At 44.9% G+C, this 18421-nt stretch overlaps 1 protein-coding gene and 1 pseudogene across 1 annotated transcript in view; both read left to right on the top strand.

The window, feature by feature from the left end:
* The first annotated feature begins 8751 nt into the window (after nucleotides 1-8751).
* LOC140498678 (poly(rC)-binding protein 2 pseudogene) lies at nucleotides 8752-9869 on the top strand (annotated as a pseudogene).
* Nucleotides 9870-17192: 7323 nt separating this feature from the next.
* The window catches only part of SLC30A5 (solute carrier family 30 member 5), a 53601-nt gene continuing 52372 nt past the window's right edge, over nucleotides 17193-18421 (top strand). The window contains exon 1 of the mRNA XM_072606454.1: nucleotides 17193-17544. Within this exon, the coding sequence (XP_072462555.1) occupies nucleotides 17471-17544 (74 nt within the window). The 5' untranslated portion in view covers nucleotides 17193-17470. The remainder of the gene's footprint in view (nucleotides 17545-18421) is intronic.

Here is an 18421-nt window from a genome sequence, read left to right as displayed (position 1 = left end):
AATATAAAAAAAAACTCTTTACAACCTGACTCTACTCCAGATTTCTTGCATTATTACGCATAATTCTCTTCCACGAACTCGGGACTTCACATTCTATCTCCTAGCCCTATGCCTTGCACCAGCTGTCCCCCATACTTGTAATGTTCCCCCTTCTCACATCTGTTGCTTGGAACCCGCAGATTTCCTTCAAGGGTCAGTGCAAATACCACCTTCTCCAGGTGGCCAGTCCTGGTTCCCCACGCCCCCACCCTTAACTGCTAATATCTGCCTATTCGAAGGTCACTTTGTATCTAGTTTCTGTACTTAATAAATACTTGGGTGTGTTTATGCTTCCTTACTGTTAGAGTATGTGATCCTTGATGACAGTGATGTTTTTACCTCAGTCTTTGTTTTCCCAGGACCTAGCACAGTACCTGGCATACAGCAGGTGTTGAATAAATGCTAGTTGATTGGTTATCCCTTCTACTACACTAAAAACGCAAGTCCAAAATAGTGAGTAGTGTAGAAGGGAGACTGCAGCCTATGATCAGCAAAAGGCAACAGGCGAATGTCACAGGAGACAGGAAGCTGTCAGTGGGTTAGAGGTTAACCTGATAGATAGTTGGCACTAAGGAATTGGGGCAGCAGGAAATTGGACTGGGTTCAGAAGAAAGACCTTAGTCCTTTGTAGAACTAGGAGAGGATCAAAATACTAAATGAACTAGGGAGCTAGGCAGGCAACTAAGGCAGAAAGACTCAAGCACAGTGGGACAAGACAATGAGCCAAGACTGCAGGTCAGACTAGACCGAGCAGACTAGCCAGGACATGAGGTCAGAGCAAGACCAGCTAATGTGATCCACAAGTCAACATAGCATCCAGTCAGATATGGGACTCCCTATGAAAACTGTGTAGTTGGAAGAGTGAATAGATTCCAATGGTTGTGGAGTCAGGAAGATGTGAATTCAAATTCAGCCTCAGAGACTGACTAGCTTTGTGACTTCCTGAAGGTTAACTTCAATGTACTCAGCTGTAAAATAGGGACAGTAGCACCCACCCCCCAAGGTTGTTGGGAGGCTCAAATGAGATGATACTTGTAAAGTACTTAGCACACAGTAGTTACTTAATAAATACTTGTTCCCTTCCACTTCAAGGTATCAGTCTGTATAAAGTCATCACCATCACTAATTGGCCACCATTGTGGCTCATTTCCTCTTTAATTCTGCTGATGTTTTTAATATTAGCATTTGTGTTATCAGGAAAATACAATGAAAGACTTCTTTCCATATTGCACATCTAAGCTGATATACATTTGGTGTGCACCAATTTGATTGGTCAAAAGGCTCACAATGATGGGAATAAAGGCAGGAATCTGTCCTCAAGTGAATAGGACAGAAAATACAGAGACCCAGGAGAACTGTCTAGAGAGACGAAGCTTCCATAAAGGAAAGCAAGATATTCCCATTGTACATTCAAAGGATATAGGTACATACATATATACATGGATTTCTGTGTGTGTGCAAGAAGGGATATTATAGTATCTTGTTTTGCTTCCACAAATGTTCTTGAAAAATAGTAAAACTGCTAGACTGATGGGAGCTTGTGATAAGATAAGCATGCAGAACCTGTTCTGCAAGGATGATCAAGGTTGAGCACATCTTGGCCTCAGGGGAAACTAGAAGGGTGGGGTCATGACAAACAGCTCAGACCCTAGCCTCACTACCATACCTATTTAATCTGCATAAGGAGGGAATGTAGGGAAATAAAGTGAGGAATTGAACTAACCCTAACTCTACCAGGAAGGACAGAATTGTATAACCTCACTCCTGCAGCTGTTTTGGTGTGGGTGTGCCAACGAGCACCACATCCTCTTCTTCCTGAGAAGTGTAAAAATAAATGCCTTCCTCTGCCCACTGTCTCTGAATTATTTCAATGAGAATGGGTCTATCACATGAGTCTTCCAGATGATACTCTGGGATGGGAAGTAAAGGGCAGCAGTAGCTTGTTCTGGGCTAACTCTCTGACCTTGCCTGGGCAGCCCTGTGATCTCCACAGTAGTGTTAAAGGGTATATCACATGAATTTTCCTAAGGGCATGCGGGCAGCCCTGTGATCCCCACAACCATGTTTCTCACATATGTATATATTCCAACAAACAAGCACTCATCTATTAACAATACAGTCCACTGTTATAAGGAAACTATAGGACTTGCTGTTGACATAGAACAAAAAACTTGATTCTGTGGATTGAGGATCAAACTTGGAGCTGTGTGACTCATAGCCGGCTACCACTTAGTCTTTGAGATTATGTGACATTGTGACATAACAGATTGATGAGGAAGAAAAGGAAGAAAAAAATATCTATGTGAATAAGCACTGATCCAACGCATTGTAAGGTGAAGCTGCCAGTCTGATAAAATGGTAACTCAAAGGCAGCAGAACCATCAAGTTGACAGCAAGCAATTATTGAGTGCTGGGTGCTGTGCTAAGAGCTAGAGGTGTACAAAGAAGGGCATCCCTGCCCTCAAGGACTTATGGGCAGGTAGATGGCATAGAGGATAGAACAATAGGCCTTGAGTCAGGAAACCCTGAGTTCAAATTTGACCTTAGATACTTGCAAGCTGTGTGCCTCTGGGCAAGTCACTCAACCCTTGTTTGGCTCATCTGTAAAATGTGTTAATAATATCACCTACTTCTTCGGATTATTCTAAGGATAAAATGGGATAATAATTATAAAGTACTTCATACAGTGCCTGGCATATAGTAATCACTATATAACTATTTAAAAAACTACAAGACAAAAAATCACATTCCAACAACTCAATCTCCAGTGTTTATGATTACTAAGGCTAATAAAATTCATATCTTTGGACTGACTTCTCAGAAAGCCACCATATGAACTTGCCTATCTCTATCCCCCAAAAATGCCTGTGGACAATTAACCCAAGGAAGTGCTTCCGAATTCCAAGATCATGGCGAAAGTCTTCCTTCATTTCATGATCTGTTGCTGCCCTCAAAAAAGTGTGAGATTACAATACGCTTTGTAAAGTGGCTACAGTGGTATGTAATTGGTTATTACATTCCTAATAACTTTATATACACTAGAAAACTTTCTATCAGTATGTCAGATATATACCATTTGTTATTCATATATATTGTTAGTAGTAATTTTTATAATAAATTGAGCATCAGTACCTTGGCCAGGAATGTAACACTGTTGTTTTCCAAAGAAAATATAATTGAATTTGAATAATTATGAATATGAATTATAAGTACTTGTTCAGGGCTGCCTCAAATCCTGTAAGCCTTGGGATCTGACCCACAGTTTATACAACAGAGACAAAGAAAAGTGCAAAGGAGGAACCATAAAGGCACAGTATCTTCCTGGCTTGCTGCCTCTACCAGAAACATACTCTCAGGTTGGAATCTGTAGATGCACCTGAAGTCAATTCTCATCAGCAATTGTATAACTTCATCACATGAACACTTGCTTCCAAATCTCTCCAGTTCCACAGATATACACACAGAGAGTGCACACTGAAAGAAAATTCTTTTTCCTAGTGTAGTAGAGGGGTAGGAGATCATGGAGTATGGAGCATACATGGGGATGAGCTTGTTCCCTAGCCCCTGCTGTTTGGCCACCTGTGTTCTGATGCCTTGTGGAAGGATGTGCACCTTGGGATAAACATCTTAATATGAATTAAATAAATATCTTATTGGTCCTCAGGGACTTGAGTCTTGGGATGACAGAGCAATCCCTTAAAGTCTTCTGAAACTGGGAACTACATCAAAGAGGCCTGGTCACTAAGCCAGGAAGAATTACCTACCTACTCCTTAGGCTTTAAAAAAAAAGGACAAAGGACTACCTTTTTCTCTCCCCCTCTCTTTGAAATCTGCTCTCCCATAACTTCTAGTGAGGGAACGGAGGGTGAAGATGAGCTTTCTCCCCTTTCTTCCCCACTGGCAGCCATAGCCAATATGGACACGTGTAAACTAGACCATGTGCTCACTTAGGTGATCCTAAGACTGGATCTCTGAGTACTTCTTTGTGCCTCTTTTCCAGAGCACAGGTGACTTAACAGCTATCCTGATACACATGTTTTTAGGCTTGGCAGCAACATTGTGAGTTTAATGATGGTTGATTGGGCAGTGTTTCCTGAAAACATATTTTTCTAAGAGGTGAAGGCCATGTACAAGCCATGGATGCCTGACTGGCCAGAAGATATGAACCTTGAATTACTGCTTGTGCATTACAGACTCGTGGTGAATATGAAATATTTATTCAGCAATCCCACAAGTCTCTTCGTAGTCTTTCCAGTTTTCAAGAAGAGTACAGAGATGAGTCGTAGTTTGTAAGTGTGTATTGATGCACACTTGGGGATCTTTGTGTTCTAAGAATTTCCTTTGTGATGAAAGAAGTAAATAGCCATCTTATAACTGATACCTACTCATTCATTGTTGTTTGTTGCCTGTTCTCAAAGGGGACCATGACCTCAGGAAGGTGACATCATGACTTGCAAGTGAGTTGGATTTAAGTGAGGGAGGGCTGTCAGTCACCAGTCTCACTATCTCTTAGAGAGCCATCTGGGTCCAGTGGCAAGATCAGGACGACTAGAGATGGCCCCAGATATGTTGTAAGGGGAATGCATTTTTAGAAATGACTTGGTTAATAATAATAAATTTTAGAGAGATCCTAGAAATGAGCCGTACCCAAGTTTTGTTTAAAAGAACTTTCCCTGCCCCTCACAGTTCCACTCTGCAGTGGGGACATAATGTGAGAGTAAAAGAGAAATCTAACCTCCCTTCTCTATAGTCAGGATCCTCCAGCATTTAATCCAGGCTCCATGTGAATCCAAAATCCCCTTGTGCGAGGGAGCACTCACTACTTGATCACCAATTTTATACTAGAAACTCAAAATATTCCTTTGAATAATACCTAGAATGCTGTCCTTGAAGGATAATCACAAACTCCCAATGGAAGGGAAATGGATCCCTAGCCACTGAACACTGCAGAGGTAAAGTTTTATAGCAAAACAAATCCTACTGAGTTCTCCATCACTTTCTCATTCAGACCTAGGGTTCTACAAATCAGACCTTAAGTTTAATAACTATCACAGAAAGCACTCTGTCTACTGAGTCACTTAGATACTATAGATTCAGACTTGAGAATATGTTTTTAAGACCCTACCTAGTAGTAGAGGGAGCAACCCAGGAGGAAATTGTACCTTCAGAATTGCTACTTCCCTTTTTTCTTACTTTGTTATTGCTGTACAAACTATGTCAGATTTCATTACAGTCTTGAAAGAGTTGTTATAAGTCAAAATGATTTAAATTCAATCAGATTTTCTTATGAAAATAATGGGACTACATTCCTACCCAACACAGAAAATGGAGGCAAATGAGTAAAAAAAGACTTTTTCGAAGAGATTAATCCTTCTGGGAGAATTCTGGGGGCCCCAGCCCTATGAGTGTCAGTGCAAGTTGGTCAATTAGCCCCAGAGAGGGTACTATATTTGTGTATAGAAATGATCATGTTTGTTGATATTTGTCAAGGTCAGGTAAAAAAATTTAAGCAGAAATTCTTAAAATATTAACAAAGGAATCATTGAAGAGAAAAACTTCTGAATCAGAGGGAAGAAGAAAAGAGAAGATAAAAGGTACAAGAAGAGAAGGCGGAGTGATTTCAAGTATAGAACAGAGGAGAATCACAGGTTCACAAAGAATTGAAAAGTAGAAAGAAACTCAGTGGCCCCCTAGTCAATCCATTCCCAAAAGGAATTTCCCGCTGTAACACAGATCATCCAGCCTCTGATAAGAGACCTTCAGAGGAGGGGGTGGTTAACATCATGGGAGCAAGCATACAGCCTTGTTTCACTCCATTGGTGATTGGGAAAGTGCAAGAGCATGGACCATTACCCAGAACCCAGGCAAGCATGCCAACGTGAAATTGACAGACAATGCTGATGAACTCCTGGTAACCAAATTTTGACATAATGATCCATAAGCTCTCATGACAGACAGTATCAAAGGCCTTGGTCAAATCTACAAATGTTGCGTACAGACCTCTGTTCTGTTCCTGGCATCTCTCCTGGACTTGTCAGGCAGCAAACACCATATCAACTGTTTGGTGGCCTGTTCTGAAGCCACACTGAGTCTCAGGTAAATAACCATCTTCCAGGTGAAGAATCAGTTTATTAAGGAGGACTCTGGCAAGAATCTTGCCAGCAATGACTAAGACAGAAACCCACCCCCACCCCCGTGATTGTCGCAGGACAATCTATTCCCTTTACCTTTATAGAAATGGACAATGGAGGTATCCTTGAATTCCTGAGGGATAACCTGCTCTTGCCATGTAACCCAGAAAATTCCAGTCAGCTTTTGTAAGAGCAATGGACCATCCCCTCCCACCTTGTAAATCTCAGCTGGAATAGAATCGATCGATACCAAGTGCTTTGCCACACAAAAGGAGCCTAACGGCATTCAAAACCTCTTTATGGGTTGGAACTGCAGCTCAGGAGGGACTGACTTCAACCTGAGGTAAACGGTCAATGACTTCAGCATTGATTGATGGTGGTCTTTTCAAAACGCTGTGGAAGCGTTCAACCCACCTCCCCAGGATCACGTCCTTATCAATGTGGCTCCATCAGCTCTGAGTAGATAAGATGCACCAAAAACCTGTGGCTTATTCAGGGCATCGATAAGTGTTTTTGATTGTTACTCTCAATGTAAAACAGAATTCCATCTGCCTTCTTACTGAGCCACAAATCCTACGTCTCCCTAAGCTTTGTGTGCACTTTACTTTCGATGGCATTAAATGCATCTTCTTAGAGATAGATGAACTTCCCTGCTGGTAAACCCTGTGGAGGTCTCATTTTTAATCTAGCAGCTTCTGAATTTCCCCATTATTTTCATCAAACCAGTCTTTTCTGCTCTACTGTTACCAGCTGTGTGTTGGCTCAACTTCTCCTCCAAGTTAGCAATAAACTATTCCCCCTCAGAGAAGTGCTGTAATCTATTGGCATTCATTCTTTTGGAAGTCATTTTGCCTTGGAGCCGCTACTTTTGTTGAATACAAATATTTAGCTTGGAGAGGATAAGTCTATGATCAGTCCAGCACTCTACATTGCACATTGCTTTCATCACTCACATCCTGTCTCTTCTCTTTACAATGACATAGTTTATTAAATTCTCGGCTATCTCCAGTTGTCCTGATCTGTATCTTGACACTGGACCCAGATGACTCCAGAAGGGAAAGTGAGGCTGGGGACTTTGTACAGCCCACCCTCACTTAAATCCAATTTACTTTCAAATCATGGCATCATCTTCCTGATATCATAGTCCTCTTCAAGAACGAAGAACAAACCACACAACAATTCAGGCTACACATCCCAGACATAGTACTAGAAAGGGGTGAGAGATTGTCAGAGCTAAGCAGCTTCCCTGACCCAGGTTGAAGTCTCTCCATCTGGCTACTGAAGGAAAAACACTGTCAGAAAGTTCACTGGGCATTTAAGGACCAGAAGAATTTTATTTTAAGTCAGAGTTAGTAATCAGAAAGCAAGTTGTAGAGGAGTTCATGCCTGTAAATGCTTAGCTCAGAGATTAAGCTTGATGGACTGAGGAGGCTAGGATGGAGGAGACAGAAACTTTCTCCTTCCTTTCAGTCAGCTCTTTGCTTTAACCCTCCTATTTCTGAACTTCAGAAATCTGTCCAGGTTTAGTAATTGAAAGCCCCAGAGGTGTGGCTAATTTGTTTGCTAAGCCAGTAGATTGCACCCTTCAGTACTCAATCAGAGAAGTGTCCAAACTTCATAAAAGGATCTGGGAGGTTACACTTTGATCAAATCAATCAATGGTTAATCTGTTGTATTGGTTCAATAGTTCTCTTACTTTCTTCTGATTTAATTTAATCTCTTTTGATATTCAGGATTTCCAACTTGGTGTTTAATTGGGGATTTTTAATTTGATCTTTTTTCTATTTTTTTTAGTTGCATGCCCAATTCATTGATCTGCTCTTTCTCTAGTTTATTTATGAGTTTAGAGATATAAATTTTTCTCTAAATACTGCTTTGGCTATATCCCATAATTTTGGTATGTTGTCTTATTGCTGTCTTTTAAATTTATTTATTTAACTTTTAACATTCATTTTCACAAAATTTTGGGTTCCAAATTTTCTCCCCATTTGTCCCCTCCTCCCACCCCAAAACACCGAGCATTCTAATTGCCCCTATCACCAATCTGCCCTCTCTTCTATCATCCCTCCCTTCCCTTGACCCCATCTTCTCTTTTGTCCTGTAGGGCCAGATAACTTTCTATACCCCATTACCTGTATTTCTTATTGCCTAGTAGCAAGAACAGTACTCGACAGTTGTTCCTAAAACTTTGAGTTCCAACTTCTCTTCATCCGTCCCTCCCCATGGCATTTTCTTTAATGAAATTATTGTTTCTATGATTCTTTGACTCGCTCATTCTTCTTTAGTTTCCATTAATGTTTAATCTGTCTTTTGCTGCCAGACCAGCAGAGGCAGCAGCTGGAGCAGCACGCCTCTCCCACCCTCCACCAGCCCGGGGTCACTTCCCCTTCCTCCTCCAGCATCTCCTTCCTCCTCTGTCTGCCCGTGGGGGCCCCCTCGCCTTCCTACCCGCCCCTATTGTTCTGGCCCCAGCCTTCCGCCCTTCCTTTTCCCACCTGTTCCACCTTTTCCCTTCACTCTCCTCGGGCCCAAAGTTTTTGGCTTCCACTCCCACCACTGGCCAAAGACTTGACCACTTTATAAAGTCCTGCTCCCCAGAACACTGCTCAACATGGACACTGGTGTGATGGAACGTGGATTAAATATCACTCTCACCATCAGACTACTTATGCATGGAAAGGAAGTAGGAAGCATTAATGGAAAGAAAGAAGACTAGGTCAAGAAGATGGGTGAAGAGAGTGGTGTGCGTATCAATATCTCAGAAGGGAATTGTCCTGAGAAAATAATTCCTCTGGCTGGATCCACCAATGTCATCTTTAAAGCCTTTGCAGTGATTATTGACAAATTGGAAGAGGACATCAGCAGCTCTATGACCAATAGTACAGTTACCAGCAGACCCCGAGGTACTCCGAGGCTTGTGGTCCCTGCTAGCCAGTATGGCTCTCTCACTGAAAAAGAAGGATGCAAGATCAAGGAAATAAGAAAGAGTACTGGGGCTCAGATCCAGGTGGCAGGAGATATGTTGCCAAATGCAACTGAGTGGGCCATCACTATTGCTGGCATCTCTCAATCTATCATGGAGTGCATGAAACAGATCTGCATGGTCATGTTGGAGTCTCCCCCGAAGGGTGTGACCATCCCGTACTGGCCCAAACTGTCCAGCTCTCCAGTTATCTTTGCAGGTGGTCAGGACAGGTACAGCACTGGCAGCAACAGTGCGAGCTTTCCCCACACCACTCTGTCCATGTGCTTCAACCCTGACCTGGAAGGACCACCTCTAGAGGCCTATACCATTCAAGGACAGTATGCCATTCCACAGCCAGATTTGCCCAAGCTGCACCAGTTGGCAATGCAACAATCTCCCTTTCCCATGACGCATGGCAACAACGATTATGTGGTTTGGATGCATCTCCTCAGACTGCTCATGAACTCACCATTCCAAATGACTTAATCGGGCATCAAGGATTCATCAGATCTCTGGGGCTCAGACCAAAATGGCCAATCCAGTGAAAGGATCTACTGCTAGGTAGGTTCCCATCACTGGATCTGCTGCCAGCATGAGCCTGGTCTAGTATCTAATCAATGTCAGGCTTTCCTCAGAGATGGGTGGCATGGGGAGCAACTAGAACAATGCAGACTCACCCATAACCCCCTTCTGCTATTCACCACCCATGATACATCTGTGTACTTTCTGAACCGTCAGCAATTCCAGGTTTAAAATAGTTTGTAAATTTTCGGTTTCTGCACAACTTTATCATCCACTCATGATTGTTTTAATTCCTTTCTCTGCTCAGCCATTAATGCAGAGAACCATATTTAGTTTTATGAGCTTCTTCCTGGTTTTTTGTTTTGTTTTGGAGGGGTTGGATGTTTGGGGGAGGCTCATGAATTTTTTTCTGTTTTTGTCATTGAAATGTAAAAGTGGAATACTAATACATTTCAGTTTAGTTCTGTAATGTCAGGGAATTTTTCAAAAAGAATTAAAAGATGTTCTGGAGCTTTTTCCTTGTGAATAGAAACTGGGAAAAAAAAAATATGCCTTTCCATTGCTCTTTATGATTGGCAGGAGAAGTGCCAGCTTCCCATTAAGTTCTTCGCCACACCCGAGGTCCAGGAGGTAGGCTATTGTTGGGGTGGGGGGGCGGTTTACATCATTGATCCCCAGACCAGGGTCTATGAAATAGTAGCTTTATTAACTGATCTGAGGAGATTGAAGGGGAAAGTGAGGCCCTAAGGAGTCATTCAGACTGAAGGAGTCGGGACTGGGGAAAACACTTTCTTTTTACATTCTATTTTGTAATTGACTTAACACATGTTCAAGGTGCTTCTTTTTGATAAAGTATAAGCTCCCTGAGAGCAGGAACTATTTCCCCTTTTTTTTGGGTTTTTGGATGCTCAGGGCCTACCACTGCCTTGCCCCACTTGGATTGTGGCTAATTGAATGAATGAGGATTGGGATGCCAGGGTGTGGAAGGCTTTGTTTGCAAAAAGTTGCCCTCTTGCCCCAGCCACCTGTCAGTCCCACCCAACCTAGTTTGGTGGACCAGGTGAGGGGCCTTTGGCTCTTGTCCTCCCAGGACTGCCCCCTCCAATTCAGTTGGTGAGAGAGGCTGGTAATACTGGACTAGGTGGTTCACTATCTCTTCTTTAAGTATTTTATAGTTTGATAGGGCCCAAGGTCTCCCAGTGTATCCTGGGTCATCTCCAGTCATCCTGATGAATATCTGGTCACTGGATTCAGATGGCTCTGAAGGAGAAGTGAGACTGGTGACCAGCACAACCCTCACTCACTCAAAACAAAGTCAAATGCAAGGCATGTCATGGTTTCTCTGATGGCAACGAAGGACGAACACAACAACAATTGAATGTAGTTATTGCACTATGATCTGAAAAGGGTGTGTTTAATATTTGTATTTGATTTTGAGGTTTTTATGCCCTAATACATGGTCCATTTTTGAGTAGGTGCCACATACCGCTGAGAAAAAGGCATATTCCTTTCCATTCCTTAAGTCTTTCTCCAGAGGACTATCACATCAAACTTTTCTAAAATTCTATTCACCTCCTTAACTTCTTTCTTCTTTATTTTGTGGTTAGATGCATCTAGTTTTGAGAGGGGGAAGTTGAGGTCCCCCACTAGTATAGATTTAGTGTTCATTTCCCCTGTAACTCACCTAACTTCTCCTTTATGAATTTGGATGCTATACCATTAGGTGCACATATATTTAATACTGACATTACTTCATTGCCTATGGTACCTTTTAGCAAGATGTACTTTCTTACCTTATCTCTCTTAATTAGATCTATTTTATCTTTGTTTTGTCTGACATCATTATTACTATCCCTGCTTTTTTTTTTTTTACTCAGGCTGAAGAATAATAGATTCTGCTCCATCCCTTTACCTTTACTCTGTGTCTGTCTGCTTCAAGTGTGCTTCTTGTAAACAACATACTGTAGGATTCTAGTTTTTAATCCACTCTGCCATTCACTTCTGTTTTATGTGTGAGTTTATCCCATTCACAGTTATGATTAAATATGTACTTCCCGCCATCCTATTTTTCCTCTCTCTCTCTGTCCCCTCTGCTTTTGACCATCTCCCCCAATCTGCCCTTCCTTCTGTCAGTCCATCCTCCTTTTTGCATTCCCCTCCCCTCTTACTTCTCCATAGGGTAAGAGACTTCTATACTCAACTAAGTGTGCACGTTATTTCTTCTGTGAGCCAATTCCAATGAGAACAAGTTTCAAGTGATACCCGCCATCCCCATCTCTCTCTCCGTGGTAATAGATCTTGTGCACGTCTTCATTTAAGATAATTGACCCCCATTCAGCTTCTCCCTTCCCTCTTCTCCCCAGTGCAACCCTCTTTCTCAACTTTTAATTGCTTGTTTGTTTTTGCAGGGGAAGGGGGTGGATATCATCCCATCATAGTCAAGTTATACCCACATGTTCTTTTAATTAACTCCATCTAATTGCCCTAATAATGATACAGTTCTTAAGAGTTAAAAGTATCGTGGGTAGAGCCAAGATCGGAGTAACAGCACGCACTCTGGAGCTGCAGAACCCACAGAATGAGGGAGTGAAGCAAATCCTTAGCCCAAGAAAGCCTGGCAGGTCGCCCAGAAGTGTCTATCTAGTAGTTTCTACATTAAGGGATCGAAGGCCTTAGAATATGATATTGCAGAAGTCAAAGGAACTAGCACTAAAACCAAGAATCACCCACCCAGCAAAACTGAGTATAATACTTCAGGGGAAAAAAATTGTCTTTCAATGAAATAGAGGACTTTCAAGCATTCTTGATGAAAAGACCAGAGCTGAATAGAAAATTTGACTTTCAAACACAAGAATCATGAGAAACATGAAAAGGTAAATGGGAAAGAGAAATCATAAGACTTACTAAAGTTGAACTATTTACGTTCCTATATGGAAATATAATATTTGTAACCCTTGAGACTTTTCTTAGTATTTGGGTAGTTGGAGGGATTATATACATATAGACAAAGGGCACAGAGTGAGTTGAATAGGAAGGGATAATGTCTAAAAAAATAAAATTAAGGGATGAGAGGAATATATTGGGAGGAGAAAGGGAGAAATGGAATGGGGCAAATTATCTCTCATAAAAGAGGCAAGAAAAAGATTTTTCAATGGAAGGGAAAAGGGGGAAGGTGAGAGGGAAAAAGTGAAGCTTACTCTCATCATATTTGGCTTAAGGAGGGAATAACAGGCACACTCAATTTGTTATGAAAATCTTTCTTACACTACAGGAAGGTGAGGGAGAAGGGGATAAGTGGGGTGTGGGGGATGATAGAAAGGAGGGCAAATGGGAGGAGGGGGGTAATTAGAAGTAAACACTTTTGGGGAGGGACAAGGTCAAAAGAGAGAATAGAATAAATGGGGGGCAGAATGGGATGGAGGGAAATATAGTCAGTCTTTCACAACATGACTTTTATGGAAGTCTTTTGCATAACTACACATGTATAACCTATATTGAATTGCTTGTCTTCTCAGTGAGGATGGGTGAGGAGGAAGGAAGGGAGAGAAGTTGGAATTCTTTAAAAACAAATGTTAAAAATTGTTTTTACATACAAGTGGGAAATAAGAAACATAGGTAATGGGGTATAGAAATCTATCTTGCCCTACAAGAAAATAGAGGAGATGGGGATAAGGGAAGGGAGGGGTGTAATAGAAGGGAAGGAAGACTTGGGGAAAGGGTAATCAGGGTGTCTTGGGTTAGGGGGAGGGGAGAGATGGGGAGAAAATTTGGAACTCAAAATCTTGTGGAAATGAATGCTGAACACTAAAAATAAATAAATATAAATTTAAAAAAATAAATTTTAAAAAAGTTAAAAGTATCTTCCCCTGTAGGGATGTAAGCAGTTTAACCTTACTCAATGCCTTTTGTTTTCTCTTTCCTATTTACCTTTTTATTCTTCCACTGAGCCTTGCATTTGAAGATCACATTTTCTGTTCAGCTCTGGTCTTTTCATCAGAAATGCTTCAAAGTCCCGTATAACATATAGTACCTAAATCCAGACCATAGGGACCTCCTTACAGGAGAATCCCTTTGGCTCTGTAGATATTTTTTTAATGTTAGAGAAAAATCCTTTATTTTATAGTTTTGCACCACTTAGATATGAGAGTATCTGAGTTTCAATCTTATCTGCATTCCAGCCACGCCAATATGTTTACATTGCCGGAACCCATCTATTAATTATTGCCTCCATGGTTTTTTTTAAATTTCCTTACCTGAACTGCTCTGCTGGGGTTTCGTTATGTGTTGTGGTGGAACTGTCTTAAAGAATTCAGAGTGAGACCACCTGAAATCCAACTACAGGCATTTATTGAGATTGACGCCTCTCATGAAGCAGGCTAAGTTCCCAGAGGAACCAGTAACTTCAGGGAAAGCAAGATGAATTTTAATAGGGTAAAAATGCAATTACACAACAGAAATTATGAATATTAAAAATTCAGGAGGGGTTTGTTAAGGGATTAGGTAATAGGGGAGAGATCCCAGCGACAGTGGAAGTATGCATGTGATTACCCACACTACATACAGAAAAATTCATTTGGGGGGGTATGTATATATGATAATGGTATTATAATAAGCCTCTCTATGTCATAAGTTCAATCTAGATCAGTTCTTTACTATTACTGCACAGGGGCCTACTTAGGGAAAGTCCCTTCTATTATTTTGGGGTCTACATCCTACTTAGGCATCCTGGTAGTGCTGCTTTCTAATTGGCTGAATACTGTGATCCTGTCTAAGGCTAGATGGATGTGGCTGTGGTTGAGTGCATGGACACACCTGCTATTTCTGTGGGAAATATGAGGCATGGGTCTGGGGGCAGTGGCTGGGACCCCATTACGTGGAGATGCCTGCTGTTTCTGTGGGAACTATGAGCTCATGGACACACCTGTCGTTCTAGCCAGCAGTGAGGCCTATATGAGGAAGTTAGGATGTTGAGCGGTGGGGAGAGTGGCTAGGTAGGGGCAGTGGGCCTTTTGTTCAGTGGGGCCTATAAGGAATACTGGGGCTGGGAGCAGCTTTATTAGGATTCCATCACTTCTATCTTTCTATGTACATAACTTCCTCCAAGATCCAGCTCGATTTTTCTCCTCCACAGAGGGGGGACAAGGAACGGAGGATAAGAAGTCACTGTACAAATGTGGAGCAGTAAGTTCACCATCCCAAGCTGGGGATAACAGAGAGGGGAGGCTCTGTTTAGTTGTGGCCTGGATTAGACAGCAAAGTGGTTGGAGTGCTGGACCTGGGATCTTCTCTCAAATACTAGCTGGGTGACTCTGGGCCAAGCCAATCTTGGAGTCAATCTCCATCAGCTTCAGTTTTCTCAAATGTAAACTGGGGATGGTCCCAGCACCCACTTCCCAGGGCTGTGATGAGGATCAAATGACATAAGAATCGTAAAGCACTTAGAACAGTGCTAGTATACTTTATAAATGTTTGCTATTACTGTTATAGAAATATTAGTTCTCATCATCATCATCATTATGGGAATGCTGTTATTATAGAAATGCTATCATCATTATTATCATGTTACAGAGATACGAGTTATTACTATTATTACCAACTTCATCATTGTCATATAAATACTAGAGATGTATGATTCTGCTCAGTTCTTCCACAGTCATCATCCATCTATCTATCATCCACCCATCATCCATCCATCCATCCATCCACCCACCATCCATCCATCCACCCATCATCCATCCATCCACTCACCATCCATCCATCCACCCACCATCCATCCATCCATCCACCCATCATCCATCCATCCATCCACCCACCATCCATCCATCCATCTACCCATCCATCCACCCACCATCCATCCATCCACCCACCCACCATCCATCCATCCACCCATCATCCATCCATCCACCCATCATCCATCCATCCATCCACCCACCATCCATCCATCCATCCACCCATCATCCATCCATCCATCCACCCACCATCCATCCATCCATCCACCCATCATCCATCCATCCACTCACCATCCATCCATCCACCCACCATCCATCCATCCATCCACCCATCATCCATCCATCCATTTACCATCCATCCATCCACCCACCATCCATCCATCCATCCACCCATCATCCATCCATCCACCCATCCATCCACCCACCATCCATCTATCTACCCACCCATCCATCCATCCACCCACCCATCCATCCATCCATCCATCCACCCATCATCCATCCACCCACCCACCCATCCATCCACCCACCCACCATCCATCCACCCACCCATCCATCTATCCACCCACCATCCATCCATCTACCCATCTATCCACCCATCATCCATCCACCCATCATCCATCCATCCACCCACCATCCATCCATCCATCCACCCATCATCCATCCATCCACTCACCATCCATCCATCCACCCACCATCCATCCACCATCCACCCATCATCCATCCACCCATCATCCATCCACCCACCCATCATCCATCCACCCACCATCCATCCATCTCCCCATCTATCCACCCATCATCGATCCACCCACATCCATTCATCCATCCATCCATCCAGCATCCATCTACCCACCACCCATCCACCCATCATCCATCCATCCATCCATCCATCCACCCATCATCCATCCACCCACCCATCCATTCATCCACCCATCATCCATCCACCCATCATCCATCCACCCACCCATCATCCATCCACCCACCCATCCATTCATCCACCCATCATCCATCCACCCACCATCCATCCATCCACCCATCATCCATCCACCCACCCACCATCCATCCACCCATCATCCATCCACCCACCATCCATCCATCTACCCATCTATCCACCCATCATCGATCCACCCACATCCATTCATCCATCCATCCATCCAGCATCCATCTACCCACCACCCATCCACCCATCATCCATCCATCCATCCATCCATCCATCCATCCACCCATCATCCATCCACCCACCCATCCATTCATCCACCCATCATCCATCCACCCATCCACCATCCATCCATCTATCATCCATCCATCCATCCACCCATCATCCATCCACTCACCATCCATCCATCTACCCATCCATCCACCATTCATCCATCATCCATCCATCCATCCGTCCACCCACCATCCATCCATTCACCCATCATCCATTCACCATCCACCCATCATCCATCCACCCATCATCCATCCATCCACCCATCATCCATCCATCCACCCACCATCCATCCATCCACCCACCATCCATCCATCCACCATCCATCCATCCACCATCCATTCATTCACCCATCATCCATCCATCCACCCACCATCCATTCATTCATCCATCCATCCACCCATCATCCATCCATCTCTCCAGGTCCTTAGCTCACAGTGACCCCTTGCCAGAGTAGAAAGGGAAAGTAGGGAGGCCGGGCGGGGCCGGTAACTCTGAGTCTTTCCCAAGGAGGGGGAGGGGAAGTTAGGGAAGGTCGGGGAAGGAGGAAGGGCGGGTAGGGAGCAGCTAGTCCTCGGCGCAGGCGCACTGGGAGGAGGCCGCCGGCCCGGCCGGATGACGTGGCCTGGTAACGTTCACGCCGCCGCCACCTCGAGGTAACCCGGCGCCTCCGGAGCCGGAGCGGGAGCGGAAGCCCCAGCCCGAGCCGCGGCTCGCGGCCTAGTGAGGCCGGCCTCCGAAGGCGCGCAGGGAGGGCCTGCGAGGCCGCGAACTGCCATGGGCGAGTGAAGGGCCGGCCCGGCGGCGGCGGCGGCGGGAGATGAGGCCTGGCCGCGGCGGGGCCCGCGACAGCGGCGGCGGCCCCTGAGACCCGCGCGGGATGGAGGAGAAATACGGCAGCCACGCGCTCGCCGGCGGCGGGAGCCTCGGGCCAGTGGACGTGCCCAGCGCCCGGTAAGTGCCGCCTGGGCGTCCCCGGGAGGGGAACCCCCGCCCCGTCCGCGCCCTGCCTCGGCGGCCCGGGCTGTAAAACGCTCGGACCCGGCTGGGGCCCCGGGTTCCGCTGTCGCCACGCCCAGATTTACCGTATTTATTTTATTACACTCCTTCACCTTCTGCCCCGTCCCCGGTGGTTGGTCGTGACTGGGGACGCCCGTCCTCCCCCGATCCCTTGCGGGGCGAAGCGCCACCGGTGACCCTGCGGGGGCAGAGGCCAATAACTTCCGGGGCCTCCCTCCGTGAACAGTGCCCTCAGGGGCCTTCTGGCCACCCTCCCCCGGCCGTGGGCCCTTCCCGTTAACCCGAGTGCTGCCCGTCCTGGGGGCACAGCCGGTGCTGGGAGGTGTGTGTGCACGTGCGTGCCCCGGGGCTACGTGGACTTCCGATTAATTATTCCCTAATTGGTCTGGAAGGGATGGCTGCCCTCCTTCAGAGGAGGGGCCTCCCCCGGGCCCGGGAGCCGGCCCGGCCTGGCCTGCCGTCCGTTATGTGCCTGTGGTCTGGTGCGGCTCGCCCCTGACAGCATCCCCGCGGCCTGCAGGCGGGCCTGTGTTCTCCAGGGCCGGCGCGGCCGGGGCCGGCACGGAGATCCTGAGGGGGTGTGTCCGAGGAGCCCCTGCCTCGTGTCGGACCCTCCGGGGGATAAGTTGGGGCGTGAAGGTGGCCGTAGCAGTTCTGACAGTACATCTGTTAAATCATCTCTTGTTGACGTTTTAATTCGGTAAGGACGGGGATGCTGAGGGCGAGGGCATCTGCCAAGAGACCACTGGGGCCTGGGGAGAGGCTGAAAAGCTGGAGAGCAGAGGAGAGGGCCCTGGGTGTCTAGTAGGGC

This window comes from Notamacropus eugenii, chromosome 4, assembly GCF_028372415.1.
Source record: "Notamacropus eugenii isolate mMacEug1 chromosome 4, mMacEug1.pri_v2, whole genome shotgun sequence".
In the NCBI taxonomy this organism is placed as follows: Eukaryota; Metazoa; Chordata; class Mammalia; order Diprotodontia; family Macropodidae; genus Notamacropus; species Notamacropus eugenii.
Note: the sequence above shows the minus strand (reverse complement) of the source record. Positions and strands in the feature narration are given on the sequence as shown.